General features: G+C 45.1%; 2 protein-coding genes across 3 annotated transcripts; one reads left to right on the top strand and one right to left on the bottom strand.

Moving 5' to 3' along the window:
- The first annotated feature begins 2879 nt into the window (after window positions 1–2879).
- xk (X-linked Kx blood group (McLeod syndrome)) lies at window positions 2880–9048 on the top strand. Its single transcript, XM_068601767.1, has 3 exons — window positions 2880–3264; window positions 5609–5871; window positions 7125–9048. Exons 1-3 carry the CDS (start codon window positions 3020–3022, stop codon window positions 8027–8029), a joined length of 1413 nt encoding a protein of 470 aa, XP_068457868.1. The 5' UTR covers window positions 2880–3019; the 3' UTR covers window positions 8030–9048.
- A 225-nt stretch (window positions 9049–9273) lies between these two features.
- LOC137803371 (dynein light chain Tctex-type 3-like) lies at window positions 9274–11142 on the bottom strand. 2 transcript variants are annotated; one of them, XM_068601773.1, is made up of 5 exons: window positions 11021–11142; window positions 10487–10528; window positions 10228–10351; window positions 10056–10133; window positions 9274–9909 (listed from the first exon to the last, which is right to left on the bottom strand). In XM_068601773.1, exons 1-5 carry the CDS (start codon window positions 11045–11047, stop codon window positions 9839–9841), a joined length of 342 nt encoding a protein of 113 aa, XP_068457874.1. In that variant the 5' UTR covers window positions 11048–11142; the 3' UTR covers window positions 9274–9838. The 2 variants fall into 2 exon arrangements, with proteins under 2 accessions (XP_068457874.1, XP_068457873.1); XM_068601772.1 differs by having other exon boundaries at window positions 10487–10531; window positions 11021–11121.
- Between the last annotated feature and the right edge of the window lie 2670 nt (window positions 11143–13812).

The following is a 13812-nucleotide window of genomic DNA, read 5'->3' as shown; positions in this document are numbered from 1 at the left end:
TCAGGAGGAGGTGGTGCGTTCAGGAGGAGGAGGTGCGTTCAGGAGGAGGAGGAGGTGCGTTCAGGAGGAGGTGGTGCGTTCAGGAGGAGGTGCGTTCAGGAGGAGGAGGAGGTGCGTTCAGGAGGAGGAGGTGGTGCGTTCAGGAGGAGGTGGTGCGTTCAGGAGGAGGTGGTGCGTTCAGGAGGAGGTGCGTTCAGGAGGAGGTGCGTTCAGGAGGAGGTGGTGCGTTCAGGAGGAGGTGCGTTCAGGAGGAGAAGCTGCTGCATCCTTGTGTCCTGGTGCGTTTGGGACTGACTTTATAAACCATGTGAGCTGCTGCTGGCGTCATGTGACGCGCTGCAGGCTGTGTGGAGAGGACAGAGTCTCAGGGAACAGAAGGATGTGATTCAACCCTTTTGTTGAGAGGTAAACTCTGTGAAGGGATGAATTCATTGGCACACAGATGTTCTGTAAAATGTCCACGGGGACAGAAACTAGTCCCCTTGACACGGTTTGGTCTCTTCAGGTCCATTAGTTTAAAGAGACATGCTGAATTTGTAAATCATGACGAGATCCATTAGCTTGTCTCATAGTTACATTTATAGGATTCATCAGTTGCATTGCAACAGGATCTCACCGTTTCCTTCAGTATTCGCTCCAGAAGTCTCATCTCTTCCTACGTTACAACAACGAGCTGCAGTCTGTGCAACAACCTGTAAATAAATGCACATCTGTCCTCTGCTCATGTCCCTCATGACCTGTGACCTGTGACCTTCACCTCAAAGGACAGAGGTCAAACTGAATGTTTTCATGTCCCAAATGTCTGAAAGTTAAAGGTCCTGCTGAAGACATGCTAGCTGGAGCATCACAATCCTTTTCTAATATAAATGCTAATGTACTTTTCCTGAATCAAAGCATTAGATAACAGAAGGAAATGTGCTCCTCTAAACATGACTTCAATCAGTTTGGTTCTCCAGACTCTTCTGTTGCTAAATGTGATTTAAAGAACAAAATGGCTGCAGAGTTTAACTCTTTTGAAAGTATTTCCCTCAAATGTGTTTCACTTCTGCAGAGCGTCATCAAAGCGAAGCGGCTCGATGCTTTCATGTGAGTCACATCAGCGTCTGAGCGACGGCTCTTATTCAACCGCTGCTATATTTCCAGTTTTATGGAGATAAACCAAATGATGTTTTATAATCTCTGAATGCATCGGCAGACGCTTCGTCCTCTTCTCATCCTCCTTTCATCCGGAGCGACCTCCTCTGCTCTCCGCTATCGTCTCTGTGTCCAATTAAAAAGAAACACAGAAGTCTCGGTTCAATTTCCTGAACTTTGTGTTTTTTTGATGTAATTAGTTGTATATTGATAAGACGACCTTTGCCTCCACATTCACATGTTCCTTTGGCATTCTTCATCTTTTCATCTCTTGAATTGAATACAAAAGTAATTTCATTTCAAATGTGACAAAAGCGTAACTCAGATAACTTTAATCATCTCGGAAATTATTAAATCTCACTTTCATGAAACGTCTGAATATTCAATGTTTGTGAAATTAAACAGTGACGTTATATTCTATTCTTTTTGTTTATTTTGCTTGTGTGTGTACTTGAAGTAACAAAGTAAAAGTACTTGTGCTGCATTATATATATATATATAGATATATATATATATATATATATATATATATATATATATATATATATATATATATATATATATATATATATATATATATATATATATATATATATACATGTATGGTTGTAGTGGTTTAGTCAGATGGTTTCCATCATGAGGTTCCAAACTGTCTCCAGAGGAAAAAAAGGGATGTGATCTGTTAAAAACTCTGTTCTGTACATTTAGTTTTATTATTGGGACAAATCTTTGCTTTTTAAATGATTATTGGATAGTTTGTCCTCTTTGACACCAGGTGTTTTTATTGTTGAATCAGTTTCATCTTTAACATTATTTTATATTTCAAAATGTAGCATGTGTTTGTTTGTATGTGTACTTTAGTAAATGTACTTCAATGCTAACTCAAAGGGCTACAAGTAAATCCCTTATGAAGACATTTCAGTGTGTACTTGTTGAACAAGCTTGTTAATGTTAAACTATGAACTTTCTCCTTCAGCACCATGGAGAGCAGCCGCCTGCTGGCGCCACCTGCTGGAGGAGACGAGGAACAGCAGGCAGAGAGAAGAGCTGGTGGTTTAACCTCCACTGTTCTTGAACTACAGGAGCCACCTTCATAGAAGATTTAAACCATGGATATTTAGTTTTAGTTTAAAAAAAGGCTGCGTGATGAATGTCAATCAGTTTGAAGAAGAAGAAGAAGAAGAAGAAGAAGAAGAAGAAGAAACAGTATTGAATCTGTGGGATAAATCAACCTTTTCATGTCAATAACATACAGAGTGTTTGACTGCAGGTTTTGAGACAGTAGAAATGAGTCAGCAGGTACAAATACATCTAATAATGTATACTAATGTATACTAATGCCTCAACATCTGATTCCTATCATTTGGGTTTGATGATATCTTTTGGAGGGAAAGGAAATGCTTTGTTTGAACATTTACATGTTTATGACAGTGACTCCAAATAGTTTCTGAATGCTGACTAATCATTTATGAACCGTGTTGGTCTGTTTTTTTTTTTATTATTTAGTATCTTCTATCAGATCAATATGTCGTAAATCAGATGACGTACACTGTACTGTAAGTGTGCGTGGTTGTGTTACTGTTGTGTATGTGTAGACGGGACTCGAGCCCTCGTCGTCAGCGCAGGACAGCAGCTCTGACCTCTCGAGCCCAGAAGAGCTGGAGACGCTTCTCGCGAGCTCGGCGCCTCGCGCGCCCCCTGCCGGCGGCCCGCGGTGTGGAGGCATTCCTGCTCCGAGCCGCAGATGAGCTGCGGCAGCAGCGCGAGCCTCGAACACAACGCCGTCCCTTCCGGCGGGAGAGAGACGCGCGGCCGGCGGCGGGGCATGGAGCAGCGGACCCGGGGCGACGGCGCGCGCCCCTGATGGCGGAGTGAGTGAGCGAGGATGCGGCTCCCCAGCTCCATCTTTGTGTCGGTGTCTCTGTTCACGGCCGAGACCACGGCGGCGCTGTACCTCAGCTCAACGTACCGCTCAGCTGGAGACCAGATCTGGCAAGGACTCACGCTGCTCTTCACGCTCGTGCCGTCCGTGCTCGTGCAGCTGACCCTCACCTTCATCCACCGGGACCTGAGCAGAGACCGGCCGCTGGTGCTGCTGCTGCACATCCTGCAGCTCGGACCCGTCGTCAGGTCAGTGCCGCTGATCCGCTGCTCGGCTGGCCCACAGAGAAGCTGGAGCTCCTGATCACGTGATGCGCGCCTATAGTGGTGTGTGTGTGTGTGTGTGTGTGTGTGTGTGTGTGTGTGTGTGTGTGTGTGTGTGTGTGTGTGTGTGTGTGTGGAGGGGAGGAGGGTGGGGGTGTTGTTGTTTTGTAAAACGGGTCCCAATTAAGCTGCTTCGGGGGTTTGGTGAATGCGCTGCTCTCTGGCTCACACTTCATACATGCTGCTGCATGTGAATGTATGTGGTCATGAACAGCTGATCAATATGCATATCGATATGTTCCATACCCACACAGCACAGCAGGCTGCTTTCACAAAGAGCCCCTTGTTTACTGTGTGATCATGTCTGCTGCTGTGTGTTCATGACTGAGGAGAGAAGGAGAAGCTGACACTGTGACACCATGATGGAGGAAGCGTTAAGCACATCCACCATCAGAGGCTCTGATCTAGACCGCCTGCTGGAGCCTGATCCTGCATGCAGCATGCAGCAGACATGATCCTGCATGCAGCATGCAGCAGACATGATCCTGCATGCAGCATGCAGCAGACATGATCCTGCATGCAGCATGCAGCAGACATGATCCTGCATGCAGCATGCAGCAGACATGATCCTGCATGCTCCATGCAGCAGACATGATCCTGCATGCAGCATGCAGCAGACATGATCCTGCATGCTCCATGCAGCAGACATGATCCTGCATGCTCCATGCAGCAGACATGATCCTGCATGCAGCAGACATGATGCTGCATGCAGCTCCAGCTGTCAGCTGCTGTCGGGCCCAGCAGGAGAAGCCGTGACAGCGTTCGTCTCCTCTCACGGAGCAACCAGACGATCAGCATCTCTGCTTTAACCGAATAATCATTTGAGTGATTTCTCAAGAAGAGAAGTTCAAACATTTGATTATTTTAGCTTCTCATACATAGTTGTTAGTTGCAGCCGTGAGGTAAACTCACCGAATATGATTTTGATCTTTAGTAAAATGTTTTCACTGAACGGCTCAGGAGTAACTTCATGAACAGAGTGTGAGGGTTAGCGTAACCTTTAGTGTGAAAAGAATGAAAAAACTACCTGAATAAACAGTTTCTACGCCATGAAGTCCGGTTGGATGATGTCACTATGAGCTTCTTCACGTCGAGGCTTCACTTTGTGCTTTTTACACAAAACTCATCAGATCAAGACTCTCAAATATTCATATTTGCTGCTTTTGTGGACAAAAACATCTGTTTGATGTTTTAAATTAAGTTGAACATAATTTCTCCTATTTTCGGACATTTAATAGATTCATATACAAATTGTAGATTGTTGAGATAATTATTCAGTAAAATAAATAAATAGCAGCAAATGTTAAAACCTCCGTTTCCTGTTGCTCTGGAGTCCAACATGTTTACTCTGCGTGACCTCTGGGCCTGACCTCTGGGTCTGTTTCCCTCAGTGTGTTCAGATGGTTTCTGCTCACTCTCCTCGTCTTCGCTGGTGAAGAGCGTATCTAAGAATAGCAGCTGCCGCCTCCTTATCTCTGACGTCCAGCGCGTCCTCTCTGCCGCCCAGCGGCTGCACTTCCTGAACAAACAACTCGTCTCGCTTCATGACGGCTGACCTCGCCGTTCCCCTCCGGCCTGTTTCCTGCTTCCAGCTTTGAGTCTTATCTTAAACACTTCATTCTAATTCTTGATGAGTGTTTGTTGTAATCTGATCATTTCTACTTTCACAACTCCAAACACTAGTTGAGCTTGTGAAGGGTTAAAATGCATCGCTGCCTTTGATTCTCTTCACGTGTGTTTCCTGCAGCTTTTCTGTTCTTTACAGTCCTCATCCACTCAAACATGTACTTTGCTTATAATCATAATAAAGCCTTATATTAGTATAGCGCTTTAAACGTTATAATAAACTTTATAGTTCCTTCACTTGGAGAATCAACACACGTGAACGTATGTGTTTGACACCAGATGATCGAGTCTCTGTTTCCTTACGTCTGAGTTCAAGACGACGTGAAGCTGGAAAGACAAAAGCTGCACAAGCAAGTAGTCTGACCCATGTTATTATGGAAACATATTGATTATGTATTGCTGTGACGGGCTGTCCAGATACATGACACAGTTTCACGTCAACCATCGTGTGAAGTAGTGATATCTGCCCATAATCAGTAAGATGTGATCAGGACATCGACATCAAAGCTTTCAGCCGCTGCTGTCTGATGGTGTCATGTTGTAACAGTCCTCAGATTGACGGCACGTGGTTCAGTTACATTAGGATGCGTTCAGGGAACTCGTTCAGCACAGACGTTATGCTGCTTCATGTCTCCTGCTGCAGGTGTCTGGAGGCGTTCTGCATCTACGGCAGCGTGGGCGGCGTGGAGGAGCCGTACGTCAGCATCACCAGGAAGAAGCAGATGCCTCGCGGGGGTCAGTCTGAGGAGGTGGAGCGGCAGGTGGGGCAGGCGGAGGGGAAACTGTTCACACACCGAGCCGCCTTCGCCCGAACCTCCGTCATCCAGGCCTTCCTGGGCTCAGCGCCACAGCTCACCCTGCAGCTCTACATCTGTGTGCTGCAGCAGGGGGTCTCCATCGGCCGAGGTGAGAGGGAGGGGGAGGAGGGGGAGGAGAAGAGGGGGGGGGGAGAGGGGGGGGCGGAGCAGGAGGAGCAGGAGGAGCAGGAGGCGCAGGAGGAGCAGGAGGAGCAGGAGGCGCAGGAGGAGCAGGAGGAGCAGGAGGAGGGTTTCCATGTACTTTAAGTACGTCTGACTCTTTGAATCATGACACGTGTCCTTCATCGTGTCTCCTCCTCATCAGTTAACAGCTCCGGCGTGACGCGAGCCGATCAGCTGAGAGCCGTATTGGGATGAGAGGACGTGTTGTCATGAGTCAGAGTGTGTTGTGTAACCGCCTCTCTGATTCTCTGTGCAACACTTTGTGGGAGTGTTTCTGATCCTGAGAGCTTTATGAAAGGTTCACACAAGTCAACCCGGGACATCTGGTCTCTGAGTTAGGAGAAAATAAAAGAGGTTATGAAAACATTCATCTTGTTTCCTCTGCTCGCCGTCTGACACTTCTATTTCACGCTTACCGGCTTCACGGTTTAACAGATTGTGGCGAGCGGCGCTTCAGACCTTCAGAGGCTCACAAAGGACGAGTGTTTAAGAGTTTGTCCTCGTTGTCATCGTCCATCCTCTTGCTGGCAGTAAGACACGTGATCACAAAGAGGTGATTTTGTACTAAAAATATGAACAGATTCATTTATTAATTACCTTCTGATCATCTTTGGAACATGATTATTTTAGATCATCACACAGGAGGCAACAGGAGGAAAGATTACAGCAAACAAGCTGCTTGAATATTATTGATTTATCCTGTAGAGAACAGCTGATGGAGCGGTCGCTGGGTCTGGAGCCATTAACAGACTGGTCGGTACATTGGGTCGGTACATTGGGTCGGTACATTGGGTCGGTACATTGGGTCGGTACATTGGGTCGGTACATTGTAGGTTTCGTGGGTTCCTCACAGCTTCAGACTGTTAGATTGACAATATGAGAAGTCGGACGTCGCTAATTATTTATAGTTTGCGGTGAAATTAAAGCTGCTCATCAAAGACAAAAAATGAATGTTTCTTTGTTTTATGAACCAAACTAACCGGAGTCCAGAGGACGCGTGCTGTGTTTTAAATATCTATATCTATATATCTCTATCTCTATCTATATCTATATATCTATATATCTATATCTATATCTCTATCTATATCTATATATATCTATATCTATATCTCTATCTATATCTATATATCTATATCTATATATCTATATCTATATCTATATATCTATATCTATATCCAGGCACGCTGATGGTGATCTCGCTGCTGTCCATCGTGTACGGAGCGCTGCGCTGCAACATCCTGGCCATTAAGATCAAATACGACGAGTATGAAGTGGACGTCCGGCCCGTGGCGTACCTGTGCATCTTCCTGTGGAGGAGCTTCGAGATCGCCTCTCGTGTGGTGGTTCTGGTTCTGTTCAGCTCGGTGCTGCAGCTCTGGGTGCTGCCGGTGGTTCTGCTCAACTTCCTGGTTTTCTTCCTCTACCCGTGGATCCTGTTCTGGCAGAGCCACTCGCCGTTCCCTGAGAACATCGAGAAGACTTTGACCAGGGTGGGGACCACCATCGTGCTCTGCCTGCTCACCTTCCTCTACGCCGGCATCAACATGTTCTGCTGGTCGGCCGTGCAGGTGAAGCTCAGCGACCCGGACCTCATCAACAAGTCCCAGAACCGGTATCGCATGGCCGTGTACTACATGCTGCGCTTTGTGGAGAACGCCTCGCTGCTTCTGCTGTGGTACATCTATAAAACCGACTTCTACAAGTTGTTCTGCGCCCCGCTGCTGGTGCTGCAGCTGCTGGTCGCCTACGCCGTCGCCATCTTCTTCATGCTGGTCTTCTACCAGTTTTGTCATCCTTGTCGGAGGCTCTTCTCCTCCAGCGTGAGCCGGGGCCTCTGGAACTGCTCCTCTCTCCTGTGTCTCGTGTGCAGCTCGGCTTCCCCGCAGAACCGGCCCACCTCGCGCTCGCCGCCGGCTCACAACGGCGCCCCGGACACGGCCAGCGACACCACGGACGACGCGCCCAACGAAACGTCGTACGACATGCTCAATGACACAATTTATGAAAATGCTGATGAAATGGGCAATAATATATGTGATGGAGTCAACGGAGACGTTACCCACAATGCACCCTGCAATGCTTAAAGCGTGCCAGCTGTTTGAGGAGCGACTGACGTCATCACGCCCTCTGGAACCTTCTAAGTGCCACATGAATCACTCGCCAGTGGGTCCCACTCTGAACCCTCGTGTTTCCGCCTCAACTCCTCCAGACCGGACCAGCAGAGTCCGGCGGTGAGGAGCAGCAGAGGCGGAGCTCACCTGCGTCATCAAAACCAGCCTTTAATGGGCCGACAATAAAATCATGGCCGCACCATTACGTGTATAGTTTGAGTCTATGCTGCATTACTGATTACACCGCGCATCACACTGATTGTATTTAGTGTCCGTCGGCATGGAGGTGTGCATGTGTGGAGCCTCAAGTGAGCTTCTGCAGGAACTCTGTTTTGTACAGAGTTTTCTTTTTTCCTGAAACTCCCTGTAGTTGTACGGCTGCAAACAATCAGCTTTTCTACTCCTTGATAAGAGCTTTATCAGTAATACTGGCTGCTTCTGTGAGCTATCTGTGCTTGACAAAGAGACGCGAATCTCCTCCACACATTAAGAACCTGTTACATCACCAAACACATTGTGACACAACTGTAAAGCACGGACGTCTTCAGGCGCAATGTTTTAGCACGTTTACAAAAAGGATTTCTGTGGCTTTGTTTTAACTGTTGAGAAGCAAAAGTCTCAGTGATGTGAAATGCTTTTAGATGTACTTTTCTAATGTGTGCGCGTTCTGTCTGTCGGCTCTTAATCTGTGTCAATAGTTTGAATATTTACACCAAGTGCACACTGAAAGTGATTATATCTCACTGGAAATGTTTGGAATTGCATCTAGTATTTTTGCTTTTTTTAACCCTTAACGTTTAATTGTGTATGAGAGAGAATGTCGGTGTTTGTTTTTGCACCTTCTCCAATTTGCAATGTATCTGCAGAGACGACGACTTTGGGTATCAAACCAAGGCTCCTTGTTTTTGTACGACTAATGCAAGTAAAAACAATATTAAAAATGTATTGAACACATTGAATATTTGCATAAAAAGCAAAATAAAAAAGGCCTATAATCCTACTAAAAAATAAATTTATATTTATATGTGAAATCTGTCTGTTGTTTTTGTTGTTCCTGCACACGTTGACAGGTGCTGCCACCTAGTGGACCAACACCAAAGTGAAGGAGTTAAACCTTCATCTCCGCTGTAAGAATCTAAATCACTTTCTGCTTTTAGGAGATCAAACTCACAACGATGCAAAGATGGATTGTTGACACATTCAATGACTAGAGTTGGTCCAATAAACCTCTTTATTAAACAATCTTCATGGACTTTTACAGAATAAATTAAGGATTTCTACAGAGAGAGTCTAGAAAAAGTGCATTTGTCATTCTGACCATTAAACTCCATCAATCTGGAAATACAAACTCTCTTATCTGCAGTTACAGAAGAACCAACAAAACATGAATACAGACTAGCAGAGACACTTTGAACAAGTCATCAGAAAGCTACTAAAACAACTAAATACCAAACGTATCACGACAGCAGCGGTTTTATTGGGGAATGTACTGAAAGATAAACGGATTAGGGAGAGCAACCGTTTAGTATCCACTCAGGTTACTTAAAGCACTGAGCGCTGCTCAGAGAGGAACTCTGTCCCACAAAGCACAACTCTATTCTGGCGTCATGTACTTCAAGCCTGTCGGGGGGAATAAGTTACTTGTACATCCAGAGGTTAAACATCAGAGGCTCTTCATGAACTTATAGGTCACAGTGCCATTTCAAGCATCAGACATGATGTCCAGAGAGAGAGAGAGAGAGAGAGAGAGAGAGAGAGAGAGAGAGAGAGAGAGAGAGCAGCTCACAGCGCCACAGCAAACACACTGACCACACAGTACATGGTGCGGTTCTCCCACCTGACCGTGCAGCTTCCTAAAAGACACAAACAAGCAGGAGGTATTACTCAGTAGTATAGTAGTAGTACTGTGACTAATATGTACCTCAAAACGAGTGAATCTCAGGTATCACATTGGCGCGTTATGGAATGACAGCCGCTCTGAATATGAGCCATCTCTCACCATCAGTGGTCGTGTCCCAGAAGCAGGAGTTGGCTGTGTGAAGACCAGCGCCACTCTTCTGCATGACTGCACAGTTTACTGCAAAACATCAGATGTTCAACAGTCACATGTCAGCTTCACATGTCGGCGTTACGTCCCGAGGGCTCATGCACGTGACGGACAGTCGGTTCACCTATGTACTTAAATGGACGTCCTTGCTTCACCAAGTGAGTCAGAGAGTGCTCAACTATCCCGGCCGTCCACTGGTTCACTTTACTCTGGTTGTAATCTGTGCCACCAATTACACCTTCAATACACTGAGAGAGAGAGAGAGAGAGAGAGAGAGAGAGAGAGAGAGAGAGAGAGAGAGAGAGAGAGAGATACTCTGTCATCACATAAATAGTTTAATCACAATAAAATGTGTATCAATGTTTGCAGAAGAGAACATTTACCTCTTTAACTGAGATATTGACCTCATCAGCATTGAAGACACCCTGCTGTCCAATTTCAAAAAGAAGGAAACACTTTGTTAGTTGTTTTATGGTTTTGCATAAAGAAACAGTCCGACAGGCTGAATCTTCCTGTATAAAGGTCCATCTGTGCACGACACAGCAGGAGTTGTTTTAAAAGGTTTTTCAGATGATGATTTCACAGTTTATTCACATTATATGTATAATTCAACTTTTCTAAAGTAAAACAAAACAACACAATGCAATAACAATATTTCCATCAAGGTGTGTTTTTTTCTTACAAGTCAGCTGTGGGCAATTTATATACGTAACTTTCACAGCACCTTGTTTTTTCTGGTTTTAATAATCTGTTAATGTTATAAATGTAAAAGGGATGAAAGGGACCACACCTCGATGGAAACAACCGTTAGCTCCGGCTAACGGATTAAGCTGCTTATGGAGCTAACCTTCGTGTTGCTCGTGTTTACGGCGGAGGGTTTGAATAGTTAAAATAAAACGGATTTAAAACGAGTGTACCTCATCTCCAGAGTTATATTCCTCCATCGTTACTCACGCAGACGGATTCTCGTTATTATTGCCGGCTCAACTGCTGTTTTGTGGACGCGCTTCCGGTTTACTTCCGGCTTTATAGATTCAGTGAGCACAAAGGGGCGTGTCCGCTCTGAAGCCTGTGGCTGTTTCCGGTGTGTCGCCTCCTTTCGGTTGCAGCCAGAAGTGCGCCTCCAGCTCCAGAGCGACAGACAGTCACTGTCTGTATTTATCTGAGTTTAAGACATATATCTGGTTAAAACAGTAAATAATTAAATTCAGACCTCCACTGTATTCACATGATTTCAAATTATGTTCTTAATATTTGGTAATTCGCTTAATTTATAATATTGTTAATACATACAGAGCAAATCATTCACTCAGTCTTTACATAGTCTCATCTCTTACATAATAATTTGACAATGTCATCTGTAAACTGATCCTTTTTTCCCCCAAATAAAACATAACATGTTATATTTATGTTGAAAACACATGTGTAATAAATAAGATACATGCTTATAATTTACTTATTTTTGATAAACCACATGTCCATATGTTAATCTACGACATGCTTTGCACACATTACATATGTTATGTATATATTACCTTTTTATTTATTCATTTAGTGTAACTTGTTGTATGGATTGTCTATTTTATTGTTTATATTTGATTCTCATTTAAATATCTTGAATATGTGTTAGTATATATGTGTGAGGGGACTACGACTAACCAACAGTTCATTGTGCGGTCATGCATTATAGCCTGACAATAATAAACCTTTTAATTATTCAATCCTTATATCCTCTGGACACACCAGAGAATATATAATGGAAACATGGTGAAATAAAACATGTGCAAAGTCATAAAAAGGGGAATATAATGTTAGCAAAGTGTGGTATGCAGGACATCATTATATTCAAGCAGCATAACATGCAACACAGAGAGCGATATACATAAAACAGGTTGTGCAAAATAAAAGAAAGCAAAGAGGTCACAAGGAAAGATCCATAGAGGCTGACTGACAAAAGATAAACAGATTATCTTCAATGCTTGAACGAGCCGTGTTGATCTGGAATAAGGTCGTCTAACATCCATCTTTTGTTCCAGCTCTTGGTCCCAGTCGAGTGGATGACAAATCATATACTTGATTATTAAAACAACTCTGCAGCAGAGCAATGCCCATAACCACTGAAATATACTCAGAGGATCAGCAGGGAAATAGTCCAGAATACATCAATTACTACTGACAGCAAGGAGTTTCCCTGAACCTATTTAGAGCACACACACACACACACACACACACACACACACACGCACACACACACACACACACATATATATATATATATATATATATATATATATATATATATATATATATATATATATATATATTTCTAGGGAATTCATATAATGGCCCATTTTAATTGGGTCATTAAAACAACAAAGGAATCTAAGTTTTTGCATAAAACAACTGTCGCATTGTCAATAATCCTATTTATGAGGATTGCGTGATACACACACACACACGCACACGCACACACACACGCACACACACACGCACGCACGCACACACACACACACACACACACACACACACACACACACACACGCACGCACACACACGCGCGCACACGCACACACACCCTCACGCTCACACCACGCCCCCTCCTGTCGGGAACACCCGGCTGTGGCTGTGTGCCTTCAGACGGCGCCGAGGCGCACCGACACACTCGCGTACGGTCCCTGATCCCGGGACGGACTCTCCAGCCCCGTGCTCCCCGCCGGTTCCTCCCTCGTCGACAGGCAGCAGGTAAGCCGCCGCCGCTCTGCAGGTCATCCGGCTGCACACCGGGACGCCCCGCCGTGTTTCCTGTGGCATATGTTACTGCCAGCCGCAGCCGCCTCAGCTTTAATGCTGTTCTGTGTGCGTCTTCCTGGTGTGTGTGTGGAGCGGGGCTGTCTGGCCCCATCACGACCACGACCTTGGCTGGTTAGTCTCAGATCAGCGGGTCCAGACAGCCCCACTTCCCGGCTGAAGTTAAGCGCGCTGGGGCAGGTGCAATGCAGCAAAAAGCTCCGTTTCTTTGGTTCTTGTTGCCTCCTGCTGGTTTCGACGGAGGATGATCCCGCAGTCAAGTCAACTCACTAATGTGTTCATCTGCTGAGAATGTGTTGCGTTGATGAACTTACTGACTGACCAGGATGTCGTGATGTGGTGGAGATCAATTGATCCTGGAGGCTTGAGTGACTTGATTTAAATCAACTTAATGGTCCTCTAACGTGTCCGTGGTTGCTTAATGAGCCTGTCTGTTCCATGTGGAGTCACCAGGATATCCCACTCCTCAGGCAGACTGACTCACGGTGCTGCTGCCTCATGTCTGCAGGAGGATGGTGTCTTGCTGTGTTCTCTGAAGGTGCGCCAGGTCTGATAGTGTAAGGTATACACTCCTCACCACAATGCTTCACAGACTCAGATTAGTTGGTGTTATGCTTGTGTTTGATGCTGCAGAGACGTGAGATCCAGTTCAGGATCAAATAAATGGAAGCTTCGTTTGAAGATGGTGAGATGCTGTCAGCAGATTTAAATCCTCCATTCAGGAAGCAGAAGAGCTCTGAGGTTTGAGTCTGGAACACAAGCAGGATGGATTCATCGCTTTAGGGTCGTACGGCTGACTCGTTTCTTTGTTCAATCAAATAAGGCTGCAGCTTACAACTCATCATTGATGACCCCTCATAATGTGTTTTATTAATCGTTTGGCCTATAAAATTATATGCAA

Source organism: Clinocottus analis, unplaced genomic scaffold (assembly GCF_023055335.1).
Source record: "Clinocottus analis isolate CAN_PGR_092001 unplaced genomic scaffold, fCliAna1.0.p SCAF_54, whole genome shotgun sequence".
Taxonomy (NCBI): Eukaryota; Metazoa; Chordata; class Actinopteri; order Perciformes; family Cottidae; genus Clinocottus; species Clinocottus analis.
The sequence above is the reverse complement of the archived record's forward strand: the minus strand, read 5'-3'. Positions and strand labels throughout refer to the sequence as shown.

What these genes read in the sequence shown, in the direction of transcription:
- xk (XM_068601767.1), top strand. Translation starts at nt 3,020, where the DNA reads ATGCGGCTCCCCAGCTCCATCTTTGTGTCGGTGTCTCTGTTCACGGCC. An exon ending in CAGCTCGGACCCGTCGTCAG is followed by an intron (nt 3,265 to 5,608) that starts GTCAGTGCCGCT and finishes CTCCTGCTGCAG; the next exon opens with GTGTCTGGAGGCGTTCTGCA. An exon ending in GGGGGTCTCCATCGGCCGAG is followed by an intron (nt 5,872 to 7,124) that starts GTGAGAGGGAGG and finishes ATCTATATCCAG; the next exon opens with GCACGCTGATGGTGATCTCG.
- LOC137803371 (XM_068601772.1), bottom strand. Translation starts at nt 11,047, where the DNA reads ATGGAGGAATATAACTCTGGAGATGAG. An exon ending in AATATAACTCTGGAGATGAG is followed by an intron (nt 10,532 to 11,020) that starts GTACACTCGTTT and finishes GAAATTGGACAG; the next exon opens with CAGGGTGTCTTCAATGCTGA. An exon ending in ACGTCCATTTAAGTACATAG is followed by an intron (nt 10,134 to 10,227) that starts GTGAACCGACTG and finishes GATGTTTTGCAG; the next exon opens with TAAACTGTGCAGTCATGCAG.